We start from the raw sequence: 21,073 nt of genomic DNA, 5'->3' as shown, positions 1-21,073 counted from the left end.
ACAGTCACACTTTGTGCCCCTGCGCCACTACTGACCTCAAGTATAATGTCCTGTTAGCAAAAAGTATTTTTCCTAATAGGACATTATTATTCAGATGAGCAATATAAACAAAATCACTGTTAGAATTATTTAATAAAATGAACAAAGAAATCGTGTTTTATAATTTATTGTGACAATCAAATCAGATTTCAATTCAATATCAACCATACATACAAAAATTTCTTCACTTTTTATATATGAAAAAATAATATAAAACAATACTATTACATAATAAAATCACAACTTTAAAGTCACATCTTTTAACATGTTGAGAATACATTTATTATAAAGATTATGTGTATATCATTTTACATTAGTTACAATTAAATCATTTTTTTGTTTATTTAGCTGTAAGCTTAATTTTTGTTGGAATAGACAAATTATAATATATTTTAATTACCATCAATTAATTTATAGTGTGTATTTTGAAGGTGCCACTGTCAGAACCATTTTAAAATTGGTTAGGTAGAGATGAGCTTAAAGTATACTTTGGTCACAAGTCCCAGGCACTGCAACTGATGGACACCCACCCTCATGGTGAATCATTTTCAATTTCATATTCTTAATAGCTTACAGCCATTATTTTCTCAATTACAATAGTTATCATACTTTTTGCATCATAACTACTTATATCTTTATTCTAACATACTTTATGATATATGATAAAGTTGTATGAGTAATTTTACGTCAGGTAAAAACACAATATTACTATAACTATACTTACTAATATATCAACTTCATGCAAAAAATATTGAATATTTATACAAAATAACATCATTTTACATTTAAAAAAGCTTTTGAATACATGATATAAAACACTGAAGTTACAACCTAGAGCTACATGATTACAATATTTATTGTTATTAATTTTATTGACTTTTTGTGTGAATTGCATAATTTGGAGATACCAATGCTTAAAACTTTTTTCATATTCTTATTTTTTTTTAAACACAAAAAGCTTTAAACATAACTTAAAATAGTGTGCTAATGGCCCTCATGCAACATTTACAACATACATATATTATGATAAAAAAACAAATCTATCTGAATATAACTGGGATTTTCTCATTTAAATCATACATTTATTTATATAAATATAATTATGATATCATAAAAATTATTACCTCTATCTGACTCACAAAGTCTTGATGTACATCACAGATATTGATTTAAGATATTCAGTTCAGTTCTTATTTTATGGCATTCCGACTGTGCCTGTTGAGCGCTATTCACTATGCCAATGTCACATTGTATGGGGAAATTTGTGATATTATCATGTTATTATTGTAATATTTTTAAATTTAAATTACCTTGTTTATAAATGCTTGATTGTAAAAAATGTATTATGTATTTTATTGAGGCTTTAAAGGTTTAAATTTTATGAAGCCTTATGAAAAAACAGTTTAACATTCAATTGAATTTAAGTTAAAAGTCAATAAACAAATAATAATAACAATTTAGAATATATACCCTCCCTATCACTTTACATACTCAAAATGTAAAAGGCAATAACTAATACATATTTGCATCAATGCATATTTAATCTATGAACCTTTGATAAGATTTATAATTTATTAACATTTTATATAATACTATCAATACATATTGAGTGTATTCAAGTATATATAATATATATATTATTTTTGCTGTTGTTATCACTAACAAGCAAGCTGAGCCTTTTGTCTACATTTATGCATTAAAGCCCTATAAGTAAACTGACGACGGGCAAGAATACGCATTTGTTTTAGAAAAGTGTCTAAATCTATAACTTCTTTACGTAAAGCCTCACCCATATAGTAAATTGCATCTTCTAAAGTTGCTTCAAGAGCAAAAGCATTCAAAAGTTGGGAATACAATGGAGCAGTAGTGACAACTGCTTCATCTACATCTACACTTTCTTGCTCACTTAAATGTTCTAAAGCAGCTTGCAACTCTTTTTCTTTTTCTTGTAGGGTTGCTACATTTTTATCCAATTCTGCTCTTTCTCTTTGTAATCGTTTTAATATATCTTCTAGCCTAGTTTTGCCTTCTCTTAGCTCTTGCTGGGTTCTACGTAATGTTTCAAGTTCAGCTTGAGACTGCTGAGATTGTTCTTTAAGCCTTCTTCTTAACTTATCTTCAACTGCAGATAATAAAGAAGCTTTAATATGTTCTTCAGTTATAGTCCCACCTGTTAGATCTGTTCCAGGATAGCCACCACTACTTGCAGGTGGATATGGAGTTGCATTGGGTGGAGAAAATGGTGCACCATTAGAAGTAGCAGAACCTGGATAGGGTGTGCCAAAACTTGGATATGGTAAATTTGATGTTGTTGGATATGAAGTAAAATTTGGGAACCCTGTTTGAGAGGAGCTAACTTGTGGGTATGGATATCCTGATGGTTGAGGCATAAATGGACTAATAGGATACGGTGGAGTTGCATTGCGAGGCTTAGAAAACACTGGAGGTAATTCTCCAAATGCTGATACCATGCATTGTATAAGTATCTGTAATGTAGAGGTTTTTGGATTCCATTCATGTAAATAAGGTAAATATACTTTTCCATTATGGTCGACATATTTAGAAACTTTAATCGACATATCTGCTGTCGGTTTAACAAAACACAACGGAGCATTTTGTGGATGTTTATCCATCAACCAAATACAGACTGGGATGTTGTAATATGCGCCTTTAAAATTAACCGGTATAGTACCTTCAAGATTTAACAAATCTTTTCTAATTCCATTATTGAAAACAAAGCCTTCTAAACGATAAGTAAGACTGCGATATACTTGAATCACACTAATCACTTCTCTTAATGTAACATCTCGGTGCTTGTAGTTCGACAGATGTGCCCTTAACACAGCCTCGTTATGGTCCATAATAATTAAGGACTCTTAAAAATGGATACAAATAAAATATTGAAACAATGACAAGAACTTGATAGTTGAATTAAATTCTAAATAATTTGTTATTTGACAGTTATCCACTAAAAATTACAATGAAGAGTCATTTATAGCGATGACAGATATTGTCGTCTATATTTTATCACAGACAAAAAAAATATAAAATAGAAGACTAGAGAATAGGTACCAAATTTACTAGGGTGAAAAGAAATAACGAGGTGAATAGACATAACCAAGGGTTTCTTTTTATATTTTTAAATTTTTCAAGAAGTTTGCATGAAGGCTACTAAATACAATGCGACACATTTTGTTATTTTATTAATGTTGTGTTTACATAGACCGATTATCTAGTTAAAAATAAATAAAAAATAAAAACTTGTAACTAGATAATCGGTCTATGTAAAAACACTATTGTGCCATTATTGGTAGTTACCAATCGATACAAATTGATAAGATTTTAGAACTGACCGGAACTAGTTTCAGGCAATGGTAAGTTCTAACAGAACCAGAGGAGTAGTGAGCTTAATTCGCAACGCCAAATTACTTCTTCAGCGTCTCCAGACTACATACAAATATTCAAATAGTTTTGCGGACCATTCGGCGCCCCTTTGGGAGTAGCGCCCTGAGCTTGATGACCCCCCTTAAGTCCCCTCACTACGCCTGAACAGAACATACGTTTATCTCGTGCGGGGTCTACCTACTTTTAAGTTACAGTACAACAGATAAGATGTTGAGTTAACGTTTCTAAATTAAGTTAAATGAGTATATCCAGTAATTGCATGTTAAAGAAAGAGTTAAAATCCGTTATCTCAAGTGTTGGATTTAGATAAATTTCATAATTCATAATATTTATTATTAAAGTCTTTGTCAAAAATAGTGACAGTCATACGATAGGAACGAGAAAGAAAGATAAGCTTGTTACACCAAGTTTTCGCCTCCAAAAAGTTAATAAATCCTTTATGGGTCTGAGTATACATGTATATAATAAAATTCCGCAGTGTTTTCTTAGTTTGCCACTACAAAAATTTAAAATATCTGTAAAAAAAATTCTAACAAATAAGCGTATAACACTGTTCAAGAATATTTAGAGGATAAGCATGTATGGAATTAATGTCTATTGAATGTCAGGAAGGATAGCTGCCAGCTAATGTAATAGATTGTACCATTGATTTTGAAAAGAGCAACTGTTGAGTTTCTTGCCGGCTCTTCTCAACAGAAGTGCCTTCCGAATAGGTGGTAGCTTTTTGTTCAAAAGTGCTTATTATAAGTTTATTTGAATAAAGAATATTTTGAATTTTTGAATTTAGAATTTTGATAACATCCCAACATATGTTACTTTATTCTTATAGACATACTTATTCAAGATTTTACTTTACATGTATCCCAGCGGAATCTTAAAATTTGTCTAAAAAATTTTAAGCCCCCATTCATTTGGATCTATAATTATTTGATAAACGGTAGGTATTAAAATATTTAATACTTTTTCTGGAATTTTCATCTTACCTGATCCATCATATACTACTATTGACATTTTTATAATCGACATACACTTAATAAATCTACCGTAGCCTAGGCAAGTAACAGGTCATGTAAAAAATTTATCATTAATACTTACAGTAAAAGCTAAACTTATAACTGGTGGTTTGAAGACTTTATTAGTCAACTGTGGAATCGACAACTTAGCGTTTGTAGAGTGAAGAAAGTATTATTAATTAGATGGTTGTTTGAATACGTTAAAAAATCATCAAGTTGATTTTAAATAAAAAAAATGTATTCACTAAATATATTTTTTATATACCATAAAATGGTACGGTGAAAATAATGCAGCTTATAAGTCTAGGCTTTGCATAATAATTAAATCTGACAACATTTATTTTAGAGATGTCATTTGTCAGTGTCTAGTATTTTTTTTTTATTTGTTCTTTTACAACGGACTGTCAACGTTCACGGAACGTTCCTGTGCAGTTCAGTTTTAAATCCAAAGTAATCTCTTTGGATTTTGTTTAATATCTTAAATAGATATTAGATTTATTCAGAACAATGCCTCCTAAGTTCGATCCTAACGAAATTAAAATCGGTAAGATCATGTTTTTCGGTGTTTCAGCTTGGAATTGTATCAACATATAGTGCTTACATTGGTTCTTTTAAATTTTAGTTAACTTGAGATGTGTTGGAGGAGAAGTTGGTGCTACGTCATCATTGGCTCCTAAAATTGGTCCCTTGGGTCTGGTAAGTGTTTTGATCTATTTCAAATAAGTGAAATTTATAGGTTATCATTTTGATAGGTTAGGTTTCGTATGAGCTTTCTACGATATTACAAATAGTACTTAATTATAAATACAGCACGTGTATGTGCACATTTCCAGGCGTTACTACCATTGGGCATTTACATTTATTATTATTGAATAGTAATGTTAAGTACATGAAATGCCTTATGTATGGTAACGCCGTATGAATTTGGCAATGTGAAATCAATCGTCTTGTAATTTTCTTGTAATCTTTATATATCACCATATATATCAGTTTAATATTCGATGCTTTTTACTACCGCTTCTAAACTTAAGAGCAGTAGTTTAAATGTTCAAGCAGATGTAGGTTTACAATTACATTAAATTGACTAAAGTACATATCAATATACAACATAACAATTTCGCATTGACAATTTCGTCGTGTGATGTATGATCCTGGGGGGTGCCTCCCTACCAGGCGCGTCCTTCCGGGTGGCGGATGGAAGGAACCCGCGACTCAGGATACCATTTCCCTGTCGCGGCTACTCCGAATGCCCAATAAGGAGTCGCGGACCAGGCTTTATAGTGTTCTTAGTAGGTTTTTAGTTCTAGCATGTATCAGATGTTATTATGTTATTTTGTGTTATTAAATAATTCTGTGTTCTAATAACTTTGCCTATGCCACAGTCCCCCAAGAAAGTTGGTGATGATATAGCTAAAGCTACTGGAGACTGGAAAGGACTGAAGATCACAGTGCAGCTGATTGTTCAAAACAGACAGGCGCAGATATCTGTAGTGCCCTCTGCTGCAGCACTTATCATTAGAGCTTTGAAAGAGCCTCCTCGTGACCGTAAGAAGCAGAAAAATAGTAAGTTTTATCAATTTATCAAGATTTTAATTATTTTATTTATTAATCTCAATCATTTATAAACTGCTACTGTAATTAAATTAAAAACATTTGTATCTAAAAGTGAAATAATAATAAGTTCATATAGTTTCCTTCATATGACATTTGTAAAATATATATATATATATATATATATATAATGCACAATATTTTATATTTTGAATCCAACTAATAGTATATCTTTTAAATTTCCAGTTAAACATAATGGTAACATCACATTGGAAGATGTTATTGGCATTGCTAAAGTTATGAGGCCAAGATCAATGGCAAGGTACCTCTCAGGAACAGTTAAAGAGATCCTTGGTACAGCCCAATCTGTAGGTTGTACTATAGATGGAAGACCACCTCATGACCTTATTGCAGACATCAACAGTGGTGAATTAACAATTGATGAATAAATTTCATAAGATATAATTATAAATGTGATTGGTTTTATTATAATAATCATCCCTAAATCTTTTCAAGAAGCAAGTATAAAGATACTATAAACTGAATACAATATGTTTTCTTAATACATATATACTAAAGTTAATACTTATAGAATACAATATCATTAACAATCTAAAAAAATCGTAAGAGAACTTAGTTTGACAAAAGTTCCTGAAATTGGTACAGAAACGTCTGTGAGCGAATCTGACTTGCGCTTGGTCGGTTTTTTCTTAAATACACTTGATAAAACATTCGTATATTTCAAGAGGGCGAAGCCGCACGGGCCTCTAGTATTAGTTAGTTAAACATTGTAATAATATTTAAAATTAAAATAAGTAGGTTCATGTATTTTATATCATTATACAGGGAGAAGAAGCATCTGCGCTCTTTTTACGAGAAAAGCATTTAGGTTAAAATATTTCAAACCCATACCACCTAAAGAAATTAGGATTTTTTATCATTTCACGAAGCCTAATAACACTGAATTAAAGAATCTTTTATAATCCAACGTTTGTAATATACCAAAAAGCATTTTTTTTCTACAAAAATTATGGCAATTCCGGCGATGACATTCAAATATATTTTATAACGTCTAGACATCTTCAGCTATTATTAAGAAAATCTTGATCTTTAAATAAAATAGATATTTAATTAAAATTGAAGTTTTATTTTGGAAAATAATTAGATATTATGATATAAAAAACCTTCCCAATTTTTTATTCACCCCAGTTAAATAATAATATTAAGGAGGGAAAATAATTTTATCTGTACCTTATTTTATGGAAGATTACTAGCTGTCAACACTGCTCCCTCCAAGCAGAAATGTCAAAATGGCGTCAACGCAGGACGCTTGGTATATTTCATTACTTGGTTTAGCGGAACATTTCCGTACATCAAATCCTCCTGACATAAAAAGTTGTATTCAGTGCCTTCAAGCTGTATTTAATTTCAAACCACCACAAAGAGTCGAGGCCAGAACACATTTACAACTTGGAAATATCCTTTTGACACACACTAAAAACATCGACTTGGCGAGAACGCATTTGGAACAGAGTGTAAGTTTTTTTTGTTATTTTAGTGACTGTTGAAGCTAACATAAAAGTGTCTGTGTAGTTCTAATAAAGTATAAAAGTGTACCATAATTTTAGTAATAGTTTTATAGCGCAGATAAAAACGATAGGTTCCCATAGAATGTAAACAATGATGTTGAAGTGGGTCATATAGTGTTTTCGTTACAGTGGTGCTTATCTCAGACTATCAATGGCTTCGATGACGTTAAATTCGAAGCAGCAAGTGTTCTTGCTGAACTATTCGAGCAACAAGGGCAACCAACACATTCGAAACCAATATTACGAAAAGCAATTGAACTATCACAACACAGTGTTTATTGGCATTGCAGGCTTATATTCCAATTGGCGGTAAGTATAATAATTTAATCTATCTAATGAAAATATTTTCTAAGGGTAATTATTCTAATAGATAATGAACAGATTTTGAATACCTATTAGAATTCTTGATATTATATTATTTTTAGTGTATGTAAAATTAAAATTATTTTTAGTTGTGCTTAAACAGATTTTAAACATTTTAGAAAAGGCAAAATATAGCTAAGCATTTACATTTTCAGCAAATCCATGCTACTGAAAGAGAATATGAAGTGGCAAGTAGTTTACTGGGAGTAGGAGTTGATTATGCTCAGATATCTAATGCAGCATATACCCGAGTATTGTTTTTGCTTAGTAGAGTTATGGTAAGATGTTAAATATGATATATTGTCTTGATATATAATGTTATATAATATTTTATTATTAATTTACCTTGTATATATTTTTTCAGTTATTGTTAATAGACAAAAAAATCCAAGAAGTGTTACCCTTATTGAATCAAGCTGGACACCTGGTAGAAACTTGGGCCGGTAGTGTACATCAAAAAGAGTACCTTAAGGTGTTTTTCCTTGTATTACAGGTAAATTTATAATTATCTGTATAGTCTTATTCAATTATAAGGAATGATAAATATTTTTTAGAAAACATGAAAATTTTAACATAGCAGGTTTTGAACTTGTGCCACTCATGTGGAATTCGTCTAAATGCTCTTATCACTAGGCCATAATATATTCTTAACCTTCATTGAAAATTGTAAAAAAATTCAACTAAAAAGTCTATATCAAAAAGTACTATAATTTTCTCTTTCTAATTGAAACTCTTCTGTCTATCTTACTGGAATAATAATGCACATTATTTTTTATTGTTTGTATTTATTTCTTTTTACTAGAAAACTGTAACTTGTAACTTTACAAAACTACAGTTTTATACAATTTATTGGCCATTCCTCAAAAGCTTACATTTATTAATGTTCTTATTGTACCATGATAAATTAGCCATGTTTTCCACAACCATTTTATTAAAAAAACAACATTTTGTAAAAAGTTAAATGTTTGCATTTTAATTATTATATCAAGTAGTGTAATTACTAAAACTACTTGATAATACTTGATTAAAATGCAAACATTATACTTTTTATAAAATGTTGTTTTTTTTTAATTAAAAAGGATGTGGAAAACATGGCTAATTTATCATTGTCATGCCATTTACACTCAGGCCATCTGCTTGTAGTTTTGCGACTGATTGCAGATAAAATACTAAAAAAAAAAAAAATACATTATACAATAATAAAATATACACTAATAAAATATAAGTTTTTCGAATAAATGTTTTAAAAAAAGGGTTGTTTCTTCCTAGGTATGTCATTATTTAATGGCTGGACAAGTGAAAAGTGTGAAACCATGTCTTAAACAACTGCAGCAAAGCATTCAGACTATAATGGCTCCTACGTGGCCAGATGATGATGGTAAGTCATAGATATTTTTTAAGTCCCTTTATAGAAAGCAGGATATGCAGAGGGAATCTAATGTTAAGGCACTGTTTTCCATCATGCACTGCCAAATTTTTTAAGACGTTTTTTAATATGTAGTATTCCATATAAAGTCATACAAAATATCATCAATTAAATAAAAAACTGAACCAAAAGAGACTACACTCTGTTGGCTATTTCCAGTTACAATATCATTGGCTTAGAGTGTAAACCTACTGTCCTATAAAAAAAAACTAAGTATATATTAGCTAAAGATTTTTACAATTTTGTAAAATTATTTTTATATTCTATTACTAGTGGGCCCGTTCGGGGCTACGCCCGCTTGAAATATAAGTATTAATAAAGAAATTGAAAACTAAAGATTCAGTCACTTTAGTAAAACAGTTGTATAAAATGACTAATACTACTTACAAATCACTAATACTAATTACAGCAATTAGCAAATTTATCGAACTAAGTACTTTAAATTGACATAACTTTTTAATTTATGAACCGTTTGTAATTAATATATACGGCACAAGCTTACTTGCTTAGCTTAAGCTTTTTTAGCTTTGATGTTACTGAGATTAGCGATTACAAACGCACAAACAGACAAAAAATTTAAAAATCATTGTTTTAGAACCCTTATTGCGTTAATAAAGGTTCCTAATAACATTTTTTTTAAAATATCTTCCAAGTACAGTACATACACCGACCTCTCTTACGATTTTATTATAAGTACTAGCGGGCCCGGACGCGGCTACGCCTGCTTGAAATATAAGAATATAATTTCTATAGAAATATAATTTTAATCTAGATGAAATGCTAAAAGTGACTATTATATTTATTTTTATAAGGATAAATATCAAAATGACGCGGTAACGAACGCGGTCGCTTAGCGACGACGGTTGTTATTAACATGGCAGAATAAATTGCATGTCAAATTAGAAAGTATTTTAATTTATTAGTATGTATGTGTAATGTAATATTATATAGCCTATAGCACTTCTGAAGAATGCAGCTTTCATACAAAACAAAAACAAAGTAAATTGATCCAGTAGATCCAGAGATCTTAGCGTTCAAACAAACAAACAAACAAATTCTTCCGCTTTATTATATTAGTATAGATAAATATGAAATAAAATAAAAATTGATTTTGAATTTCTATTTACACTTTCGAATGGTATAAATATGTACGACTACCTACCCTGACAAAAATGGTTTACATTCTAAGCAAGGTAAGATTATATTTACAATATTAGTACAAAATATGGAATTGAGTTCCATTACTTAAATTTTGCTAAAATCCGATTAATTTAGGTCTATTTTGCTAATTAAGAAAACATAAAAGAAATGTATTATATATATTCCAGCAGTATGCGGCGTAGCGTCAGGCGAGTCGTTCGTGTGGCTGTCGCGACAGCAGCTCTACGTTCTAGTGTATCTGGTGACGGTGATGCATTCCGCACAGGCTGGCTACATGGATAAAGCGCATAAGTACACCGAGAAGGCATTGGCGCAGATTGATAAGCTTACTTGTGAGCTTCTTTCACATACATATTTTTAATATTATTTTTAACTTCACGCTATATCGGGATAGACATATATCAAAGGGGACCTGGGAATCTAGTTTTAAAACACTCCATTTTCGTTAAGACACTTCCATTATCCACTTTCTTCCGAATTATTAACGCATTGCTTGTTAAGTGGCAAAATTTAAAGGGCCTTGCCTCGTTACCAGAGCGAAGCAATAAAAACATAACTAATACATTGACATAATTTTTCCAGCGAGTGAAGAGAACGCATCAGAGTCCACCACCCCAGCAGCATCAGGCGCGGCGGCGTCCCGCAGCGGCGCGGCGCTGGCGTGGCGGCTGCGCATGGCGCTGCTGGAGCACGCGGCGTTGTGCCGCCTCGTGGCCGGCGGGAAGGCGCACGCCCTACACGAGATAGCGCGCGCCGCGCACTTGCTGAACACTGCGCCTAATGGTACCAACCACTATACTAAAGGCCAGTTTCGCCACTGAGTGGTGAAGTCCCGGACAGCCTTATCTGCCAGACAAGATATTGTTTTTGGTTTCACAGGTCGCGAATAGCAATATCTAGTAGATACACATTTGACACATGCATTTCACTTTTACATACTTTTTTGTAATTTAAAAATGTAACCTACTATTATGGTTCATTAATGAAAAAATATTCTTGAAAATATAAGGAACAGTTATTTTGGATTTTCATCCTCTATCTGTGGGATAGCATTCATTATTAGACTGCTATCTGAAACTTTATTCATAACTGGTGAAACTGGCCCTAAGTATTACTATACCCAATGAGGATAAGGAAAAGAAGCCTAGAATGAATATGCAGAATAATTAATTATGCATATTTTTAGATATTTTTTTATGATAGATACAATATACATTGCAAATGGCTACAATCATTGGCGAAATTATTTGTCACTTTTTTGCCACTTTCATACAGTCAAAAAGTATGTATTCAATCTTTGCTTAGAAAAATATTTTTAAAAGGTGGAAAGAAGTCTAGCTTAGGCAAAAAATATCTATTTATTACGTAAGGTTAACTTGTCCCAACTGCCAAAAATAAAAAAAAAATATTTAAACATGATTATTTACAGCTACGACGGCGGCGGCGCACACGCCACAGCTACATTGTTTACTAGGGCTCTACGCAATGTCGATGAATTGTATGGAGGCGGCTGAGGCACAATTCCACACTGCTATACATGTATGTTATATTTTCAAAGATGTTATTCTCTTTTTTGGGAGAAGAAAAAGCACGGCATTAAATTCCTTTACTCGTATTGAGTAATTTTTCAAAATTGGGTGGTTCATTCAGAGAGACTTAACACAACATAACCTCTGTCTATATGCTATAAGTCGTATATACTTTGTTAAAACATTATTTTAAACATCTTTGATATTTATTTTAGATGTCACAAGAAAAGGACTTATGGATGTTTGCAAAACTGAATTTGGCCATCGTGTATTTAAGAGGGCGAAGAGACAATGATTTAGCACAATTAATGGAACAGGTAAATTTAGCTTTGATTTTATGCTTAATAAAAAAATGTATTTTGAATACCCTGAGAGATAAAATATTAAAAAGAAATCACATATTAAAAATTTTACTTTAATTTTATTTATGTGATTTTTTTAACAACAAATATTTATCGCAAATATTTTGATCTTACAATAACACAAAACAAATTTTGTACAGTATAATATGCTTTCAGAGAAATTAAAAAATATGTATCTGAAAGCATTTTTAGCCTTTTTCTCATTCCTTATATAAACTGTAACTATACCAAATTTCGTGCTCCTCCGGTCGTATAATTATCCTAAAAAAGAGTGCAAAGTGTGTGCTTCACATATTAATATATAGATTTTTATAAGGTGCGGCCCGAGGCATTACCGGCTTACGCGCACGGGCTTCGCGCCGCCTCTTACTACGTGCTCGGCCTACAAGCGTTCTTCCAGGCGCGATATCATGAAGCCAAGTAAGATATTATTGGCTTTTATATATTTTATACAATTTGAATGTAGCTCTTGAACCTTCATTTCCTAAAAAACCGTCTGAACATCTCAAGTCAAAACATAAAAATTATAAAATATTTTATTGTCCCTTGCTATATTATGTTTGTCTTGAAATGCGTTGAATTTTCTTTTCTCTCGCCTATGTACACACAATGTCTTGAAAATGAGGAATGGTAATAGGTATGAAATAATGCTTCAAAGTTCGTTACAGTAAAGTTTTTACGTATACAAATGCACTAGTTTTTGTTTCATTAAAAATAACCAAGTAGTTATGATTTTACAGGCATTTGAAGTTTGCAAAAATTTCAAATGCCGCTAACAGTCCCGCGGCCGGCGGTGACGTCACAGGTCTGGCAGAACTCACTAGTCGCCAACGGTGATAGGAGATCTCGCGCAGTACTTTGTTTATTTGTTACTCGCTTGTGTTTAGTGTTAATACAATTAATTAAAATGAATGAAGGAATCGAAAAAGGTCAATCGGATAACCTACCTGTAATAGATGGATTTATGGTTGCCGATTATTTATCGGAAAATAGTGATTTAATCGCCGCAGAAATGCGAGGAGTAAAAATGCGAAGATAAGTTTTGTTGTCTAACTAGTAATATTATGTCAATTTGGGGTATAGATAATAACTAGCTTACGTTATTTTATTTGAAATTATTTATTTAAAACTGTAATGTAACCTAACCTAACTAGTTTCATATTGTAGGTAACGCTATTTGCGTTAAAAGTACCAAACTTTTTATTCAAGTTCAAAGTAGTAGTAGTAGATTGTTTTATAAGTGAAAATAATATAATAATAATATAACTAAATTCATGCAGTAAGTTGAGCATGCACAATTTTTTTTTAATGTAGATTTTTAATATTTTTATATATGTATATCTGAATATTATTTTTATTGTGATTATTGAAGATCGGCAAGAGAGAGTTATGGTCATGATGCGTACTATTGCGTGCTATTGCGTACGTATAAGTTAAAAGAGTAGGTTATGTATGTATTGCCAAATGTAGATTACAGCAGAACACCGCGCACGTATTAAACTATATTATTGCAGCTTAGAATGCAATGAAAAGAAGCAATAAGTTTATACGTAATCTGCGAAGATTGTGCCGCCAGCAGAGGTGATTGTAAACATACCATGGTATTTATAATGGGCTACATCGTCGAAGCGACGAGTCTTCAACAACTGCAACCAAGTCTTCTTTTTCTTGGCATTAATCCCGGCGTATGTTGCCAGGGTCTGCCTTCCTGCTTAACCTACTCCGCTTTACACGATCTATAACGTCCTGAGTGGTTCGACCATTGGCACTCATGTCCTGCATCACGACATCCAAACACCGCATTCTTGGGCGTTCGGAGGTCTAGCTCCAGGGACAGGACAGACATAGCAAGGAACTTGCATCCGACATAGTTCCTACGCAGGCGCGCAACGTTGCCATAGCATCTTAGGCCACGCTCTTTTAGCTTATCCGCTACGTCATGGACCCCAAGACTACCTCGAATGCGTCAGACCGCAGCATCTTCATTTCCGTGACGTGAAGCTCCTCAGCATGCCGAGATAGTGCTGGCCAACATTCACTGCCTTATAATAGAACCAGTCAGATGATGCTCTTATATATCTGCCCGTTGAGCTTGGGTGGTATTCTGTGGTCACAGACCACACCAATAATCTCCTACCATTTGGCCCAGGCAGCGTTTATCCAACCACGGACATCGTGATCGATGCCTCCAGACTCATGCATAACAGATCCAAGGTACTTGAAACTTTTCCAACTTAACGCCTGGCTCAGGACCTATAAGGACAGTGCTCGAGTCCGGGCTCCCTCAGGCTATGTATTCCGTCTTCGACACATTTTGTTTAAGACCGCCGTTCTCAAGCGCACCCTTCCAGAGGTTCACTTTACGCTCCAGCATTAGTTGCTTCTCTTCAATGAGTGTAATGTCATCGGCATACATCATCAGCCATAGAGGCTGGTCCTGAGCCGTGACAGTACACTACAATAAATAAGAACCAACTAAAAGCCGAGCCTTGGTGAACTAAAGGGTTTGGTGTCGCCAACAGCAGTCCTAACCATCGCGAATCGCAAAGCGGGATCGTGGTACATATCTCTGATAATCTCAATATAGGCCTCAGGGATCCCTTTGGATCGCAATGCCCTCCAAATACATTGACGAGGCACACAGTTAAAGGCCTCCTGCAAATCTAAAAAGGCCGCAAATCTAATGCAGAGCTCTTCTTTTTTTTCTTGTATGCCTCCATCAAAGTTCTGAGTAGTCTCTTAATTAAAGTTTGTGGTAAGTTTGTGGTAACGCCCAAGCCAAGCCAAGTGTTGTTGGAAAAAAATCAAGCTTTCTAGTATCGATACTACAATAAAATAATCAAAGCTAAAGATTTTGGTACAACACGCCATGAAACCGAGCAGGATAGAACTGTTTTTTTGACAAAGTACTATCAAAACTTCAATATCTTAAAATACAATGCTCGCTATTACATTATGTAAGTGAAAAAGATTTTAAAAATATATCTATATATTAAACGACACTAAATTTGTGGTGGAACGCCAGCTAAAGAAGAGCGCGAGCTGCGAGTGAACGAGGACGAACTGAGCGAGCGAGTTTTGCAAGACCTGTGACGTCACGCGAGTCGGTTACGGCCCGACGAAATCTCGCGTCGCGCGCTTACTTTAAAGGACAATATCTCAAAAACTAATAGACGTATCAAAATAATTCTTTCACAAGTATTTTTTGTTTTTAAAAGACAATACGATGAGCTAGAATTTAAAATTAGTGATTATTCTCCATTGATAGTATATAGAAAAACAGATTAGAGCGTGAAGTTATATTTATTTATATATGATATCATTAATTTCAGACGTTACCTTAGAGAAACTTTAAAGATGGCGAATGCGGAGGATTTGAACAGACTAACGTCGTGTTCTCTAGTGCTGCTCGGGCATATATTCCTGTCCATAAATAATTCTCGAGAGAGTATGAACATGGTCACGCCCGCTATGCAGTTAGCTAGCAAGATACCAGACGTTCATGTGCAGTTGTGGGCCAGTGCTATACTTAAAGGTAATGATAATTTTAAAAATTATGCTGGAATTGATAAGGAAGAAGGAGGATTGTATTATCTTCGTTTACCCTCTTTGGCAAAACAAGCAAGCAAGTGGTCATATGTAATAGTGAAGTGTGGGTGTGAGATTCGAACTTCGAACTTTTTTTTTGATCTCTAATAACAAACTTTATAACTTACACCAATACAAAGCACAACTTAAGCCTCTCAAACTGTACTAAATCCAAGCGTGTCTTCCTTACTTTGTTACAATTAATTATTTTATTTATCTTTATACCCTTCTAGATCTGTACAGGCTAGCAGGGGACACGGAGCGGGAGAATGAAGCGTACCAAATGCACTGTAACTTCTCGCAAGCACTACTTAGAGATCATTTCCAAGCCACGCAGTTGCCGCAACACGCGCTTGTGCAATGGACTAGTGGCCCACCCCCGGCTTTACCCCCACCCCCTGGAAACACTCATGGCACTTAAATAATATGGATATAGACAAGTGATGCGTTTCATACTATTAAGTAATTATTATTGGCTACTTTATGTTCAAAGTATTTTTTTTTATATTAATCTTATTTTTTAAAATTTTGCGTGTTTGTGACGTAGTCAATAATATATTACTTGTGTGGTTGTCTGGATCACTGTATTGGACTTATCAAGTGCAAGTGTCAGAGTAAAACAGTGAAGTGCTTACAAAGTGACTAGTGACCCCTAAATGTAGGTGTGTGAGATACTCAGTGAGTAAATGTGTAAATTTTTTTAACATTTTTAAAGTGTTATTTTGCACTATGACTAGAAAAATATTTTAGAAACCTTATAAATATTTGAATATAGCAGGACTCAGACCAATGCCCCTCTGAAGTGCAGGCTGAGTCTATGTTCCAATTTTTATATATCTAAATTATTTTCGTGAATGGTAACAAATTGGTTGTTGAGGAAATTTTGACCTGACTTAATTTTGTAATGCTCTGCCCTTAAATCATTTTAGAAGCATATTTTTTGTTTTTAATTGATATTTGGTAAAGAGTCATATAATTTAACTGTAACTTATTTAAAATTTATTATGATACTTAAATATATTCGAAATATGTATAAACTAAATGTACATGCTCATAGACATAAGACGTAATTCACCGAATATATCATTAGGAGATTATAAAATATTCCTATAAAATATATTCAAAGAAAAACATAAATACAATTTATAACCACCTTATATTTTGGTACTACCATTTTATACATATTCTAACAATTGTAAGTGGATATAATACTTATTAACTTGACCATTTCCTAAAGTTTTGTAATTTTAAATTAATTTTATACCCCTATTTCATATAAAATGATCAAAGATTAGTGGTTTGTCAATTTTTTATGACATCTAGCCATTTTTCCTATATTCTGCTTTTTATTCTATTGATTCAATAAGAAACATAATTCATAAGAATTAATTTATTTTAATTGTCATTTTAATTAGACTTGACCTCGGACCAGTCCTCTGGATTGATTTATAAAGTATTGGAATAAGTCCGACATCACTATATTTACATATATTTGTCAAAACAAGTATTATATTCATTAAATTATCAAATTCTAACAATATGTAAGTCAACAATTGAAACAACAAAAGATCAAAAATCTTAGGTCAGCTGTATGATGTATATATTTTTTTATTAAGCAATGTAAAATATTGTTAAATGTCATTGTTGCATAGCATTTGATTGTAAATATGACAATTGTGGGTTCAGTAGTAGTTCATCCTACTAGGGGTAAAAAATATTTTCATTTCCTTGTTCTGGTAACATGACAAAGCACTGACGAAAAGTGTGGAACTGATTCCCTGCGTGGAACTTGAAAACAGTGTAAAAGAAGAAAGCAAATTGTTATTTTTTCATACAAACCCTGTATAATGTTTTAGTAACAAGTAAAACTCTGTATAATGTCTAATAATTATCTCATTTTTAATGTCAAAGTAGGAAATATACATTTTTGACTTATGTTCTGTTAGAATTTAAATATTATTATTTAATAGATTTATTTAAAATTGAATGCATATTTATAGTTTATTAGGTTTTTGTAAATTTGCTTTATATTGACTTTCAAATGTATAACATTGCAACAATTTATTTACTATTTAATATTTTTTTTATATTAACTTTATTCCCATTTACCATTAACTTTATTAGTAATATAGCAGAAGGGAGAGCATTTGGTCTTATTTTGCACAATTCTAAATAATGCTAAAAATAAATGTGGGTTATGCTAAATTCAATGGACTGATTTTATAGTGTATAATTGTAAATACTGCGTCAAATACGAACTTGAGAAAGAACAAAGACGTCTCATATTTATTATCTTCTTTTTAGTAATTTGTTAGTGCGCGAACGTTGTTGAAGTATGGTTGATTAATTTTAGTTTTAATTGTGTATTTATCGACGTTACAATGGATGGATCTGTCTTAGGTTAGTGTCACAATAGCTGTTAATACTTCTTTCCATTCTAATTATTATTTTTTATATGATAGCCTAGATAGGGGCATAAAGTGTGCTGCAAAATCGGCTGGTTGCAAAATTGGGTGTGCTGCAAAATTGGGATCGTACCCAATCCCTACTCGAAAGGAAATATTTATATTTTCATTTCTTCGCTCTGGTATCGTAAGCGCGGCGTTGAGTTCCGCCACTCAGCACGCAATGTCTCCAGAAAACGGCAGAAAGTGGGGAGTGCCTTAACACGAGGTTCCCTCTTCCTGCCCTGTTGTGTGCGGGATACATCGTGAAGCTGATTTTTTTTTGTCTATATAGGAGGGTCGCTCCCGTACCGGGATCCGTCCATTGGCACGCTCAGCCGGGGTTATGTTGTAGACTATACAACTGTAATCTGTACACATTTTTTTTTATTTGAGTAGTTTCCTTAAACAGTGAAATGTGGCCTTAGGAAATGGGTACATTTACTGTTGTTAAATATGTAAATAAAAGTTGAATTATTGTAAATAATAAAATTATAAATATATATGTTTTTTGCTATACACTGTCTTGTTATTTAAAACCTTATAGTTTATTAATTGTTGATGCAAGAGTATTCGCTGCATATAGAGAACTCTCCGCCGGCGGGGCTCGAGTAGTGCGAAGGGTCTGGGCCGAGGTTGCTCTTGCGGTAGAAGGTGTCACGCAAAATGGCACGTCGCCCGCAGTTCACGTCGCGAGCTCTGACACGCGATTGTTTTTGCTGCCAGCCGTAGTCCCAGTTGGATGTTATACGGAAATAGAACCTGCGTCCGTATAATTATATTTAAATATTAGGTGTTTCTTAACTTTGATTAACAAATGTAAATAGATATTCTCTTTTTTTAGATTTCTCTTCATTTCAGATTCGAAAGACATAGCATTTTATATAGGGGATATCGCAACTTAGCCCTGCTTTGTCTTATCAGGTTTTTTTTTTTGCTTCGCGTTGTATCCCGATCACAGCAGGATAGGTCGAGGGCGTAGGGGTTTTAAAACACTCCATTCCCTATTTTCTGTCGAATTCCAGAGGTATCACGTGTTGAGTGGTGGATTTAACGCCGCGTCATCAAAACGAAGAAATTAAAATAGGTAATATTTCATTTCATTTAAGTGGGAATCGAGCCCACAACCTGTCGCGCTAACAGGCGACGCTAACCAGAAATGAAAATCATTTAAATATAATAATCTCTATCAAAAAATCGTAAGAGAAAACCGCAACTATCGTGACGCTTGCAGGATCGCGTGAGCAATTATAATTGCAATAGTATTATAAAATTGAGGCCGTCTTGGCGCAGGGGCACAAGTGTGACTGCAGTGGCGTAGCTAGGGTCCCCCCCCCTCGGTCGGGCATCAAAAGGAAAGGGGCATCAAAGTCGACGATTAATTTTTTTGTAAAGGTAGCCAATGTCACATTTTAGTGTCTGACGCTTGATGTACGTGAGAGTAGAAGATACTTTGAATCTCTTATTTTCTACGCCACTGTGTGACTGTAAAGCGCCGGTTATGGGAACGATTCCACTCCAGGGAAAGAATTTTTATTTAGTAATATTTTAATGTAGGCAAAAGCGTGGCGTTGAATTCCGCCACTCAACACGCAATGCCTCAAAAATACGGCGGAAAGTGAAGAACGGAGCGTCTTAAAACTAGATACTCTTTGCCTACGCCGCTATACGCCGAGTACAGCGGGAAGCTCAGTAATGGTAGTTGCTTATCAGTCATGAAAAATTATGAATGAAACATAGATACTTTTCTTCCGGAGCTTTTTTATATCTGGCTTTAAGATATTGCCGAGCTGCACCTTTTTCAGTACATCCATACAGAAGGTTTGTTACACTTGGTTCGATTGGTTTCATAAGATTGTCGTCCTCTAACGGTATAAAATCGTGTAAAGACACCGGATTAGGTTTTGCAACTGGTTCGTCATAGATCTAAGTAAATGAACAAATTACCATTTAAATTGCATTATCTTGTATTTTCTAATTTGATTTAAAGATTTTTGCTTATTGATGTCTATATCATACTCTAATCTATACATTTTTTAAGCTTCACGCTGTATTGCGCTCATGGTAGGGTAGGCAGTGGGAACCTGGGAACATTAAGACACTTCTATTGCCCATTTTCCGCCGAACTCTGGAGGCATTGTGTGTTGAGTGACGCCGCATTTTGGCTCGACACTAGAGCGAAGAAATGAGTATATTAAATATTTCATTTCCACGAGTGGGAATCGAATCCACAGTCTGTCGCGTTTACAGACACACGCTGCCCTTGCGCCACGACTGTTCCCGACTTACTTGATTATAATTGAAAGAGTCATTTAGTTATGCTGACCTAATAAAATAAGTTTTCATTTTATTTAACTTTAAACACTAATAAAAATATTTTTGTATACACGTAAAAGCTCGTCGGCAAGGGCGATGGAAGTATCAATTTCTCGAACTTGTTTCTCTTTAGCCGCCAATAAAGCCGGTTTTAGATGCGTTTGATACCACAAACGATCTCTCCTCATAGATTTTTTCCAAGCATCTGCATAGAAATCGTGAGACATTTTTTAGTTTGGAAAATTTTAAATGAACTACGAAAATTTTTAGATACACCTAATGAAATA

General features: G+C 33.3%; 4 protein-coding genes across 4 annotated transcripts; 2 read left to right on the top strand and 2 right to left on the bottom strand.

Annotated features, from left to right (window-relative positions):
- Positions 1–150: 150 nt before the first annotated feature.
- TSG101 (tumor susceptibility gene 101) lies at positions 151–3,085 on the bottom strand. Its single transcript, XM_085197085.1, has one exon. The coding sequence runs from the start codon at positions 2,898–2,900 to the stop codon at positions 1,698–1,700; it is 1,203 nt and encodes a 400-aa protein (XP_085053211.1). The 5' UTR covers positions 2,901–3,085; the 3' UTR covers positions 151–1,697.
- A 1,753-nt stretch (positions 3,086–4,838) lies between these two features.
- On the top strand, positions 4,839–6,480 carry RpL12 (ribosomal protein L12). The gene is made up of 4 exons (XM_085197086.1): positions 4,839–5,001; positions 5,080–5,153; positions 5,840–6,020; positions 6,255–6,480. Exons 1-4 carry the CDS (start codon positions 4,965–4,967, stop codon positions 6,455–6,457), a joined length of 495 nt encoding a protein of 164 aa, XP_085053212.1. The 5' UTR covers positions 4,839–4,964; the 3' UTR covers positions 6,458–6,480.
- An 807-nt stretch (positions 6,481–7,287) lies between these two features.
- Positions 7,288–18,989, top strand: Mau2 (Mau2 sister chromatid cohesion factor). Its single transcript, XM_085197081.1, has 12 exons — positions 7,288–7,543; positions 7,727–7,906; positions 8,116–8,238; positions 8,325–8,453; positions 9,230–9,338; positions 10,715–10,879; positions 11,130–11,330; positions 11,977–12,086; positions 12,292–12,393; positions 12,755–12,858; positions 15,771–15,973; positions 16,260–18,989. The coding sequence occupies exons 1-12, from the start codon at positions 7,319–7,321 to the stop codon at positions 16,445–16,447; spliced, it is 1,839 nt and encodes a 612-aa protein (XP_085053207.1). The 5' UTR covers positions 7,288–7,318; the 3' UTR covers positions 16,448–18,989.
- Positions 18,945–21,033, bottom strand: LOC146531921 (uncharacterized). Its single transcript, XM_085197083.1, has 3 exons — positions 20,858–21,033; positions 20,215–20,396; positions 18,945–19,232 (listed from the first exon to the last, which is right to left on the bottom strand). The coding sequence occupies exons 1-3, from the start codon at positions 21,011–21,013 to the stop codon at positions 19,022–19,024; spliced, it is 549 nt and encodes a 182-aa protein (XP_085053209.1). The 5' UTR covers positions 21,014–21,033; the 3' UTR covers positions 18,945–19,021.
- Between the last annotated feature and the right edge of the window lie 40 nt (positions 21,034–21,073).

Source organism: Heliconius melpomene, chromosome 14 (genome assembly GCF_056956725.1).
Source record: "Heliconius melpomene rosina isolate 202511_hmr_F chromosome 14, ASM5695672v1, whole genome shotgun sequence".
Lineage (NCBI taxonomy): Eukaryota > Metazoa > Arthropoda > Insecta > Lepidoptera > Nymphalidae > Heliconius > Heliconius melpomene.
This window is presented reverse-complemented; position numbering and strand designations above follow the sequence as displayed.

Excerpts from the sequence above, each read along its gene's own strand:
- TSG101 (XM_085197085.1), bottom strand. The coding sequence starts at position 2,900 with ATGGACCATAACGAGGCTGTGTTAAGGGCACATCTGTCGAACTACAAG.
- RpL12 (XM_085197086.1), top strand. The coding sequence starts at position 4,965 with ATGCCTCCTAAGTTCGATCCTAACGAAATTAAAATCG. Across the intron at positions 5,002-5,079 it reads TCCTAACGAAATTAAAATCG|TTAACTTGAGATGTGTTGGA; the intron begins GTAAGATCATGT and ends TTTAAATTTTAG. Across the intron at positions 5,154-5,839 it reads AAATTGGTCCCTTGGGTCTG|TCCCCCAAGAAAGTTGGTGA; the intron begins GTAAGTGTTTTG and ends CCTATGCCACAG.
- Mau2 (XM_085197081.1), top strand. The coding sequence starts at position 7,319 with ATGGCGTCAACGCAGGACGCTTGGTATATTTCATTACTTGGTTTAGCG. Across the intron at positions 7,544-7,726 it reads GAACGCATTTGGAACAGAGT|TGGTGCTTATCTCAGACTAT; the intron begins GTAAGTTTTTTT and ends TTTTCGTTACAG. Across the intron at positions 10,880-11,129 it reads GCAGATTGATAAGCTTACTT|CGAGTGAAGAGAACGCATCA; the intron begins GTGAGCTTCTTT and ends TAATTTTTCCAG.
- LOC146531921 (XM_085197083.1), bottom strand. The coding sequence starts at position 21,013 with ATGTCTCACGATTTCTATGCAGATGCTTGGAAAAAATCTATGAGGAGA. Across the intron at positions 20,397-20,857 it reads TTGCCGACGAGCTTTTACGT|ATCTATGACGAACCAGTTGC; the intron begins GTATACAAAAAT and ends TCATTTACTTAG. Across the intron at positions 19,233-20,214 it reads AAAAAAGCTCCGGAAGAAAA|GTTCTATTTCCGTATAACAT; the intron begins GTATCTATGTTT and ends ATACGGACGCAG.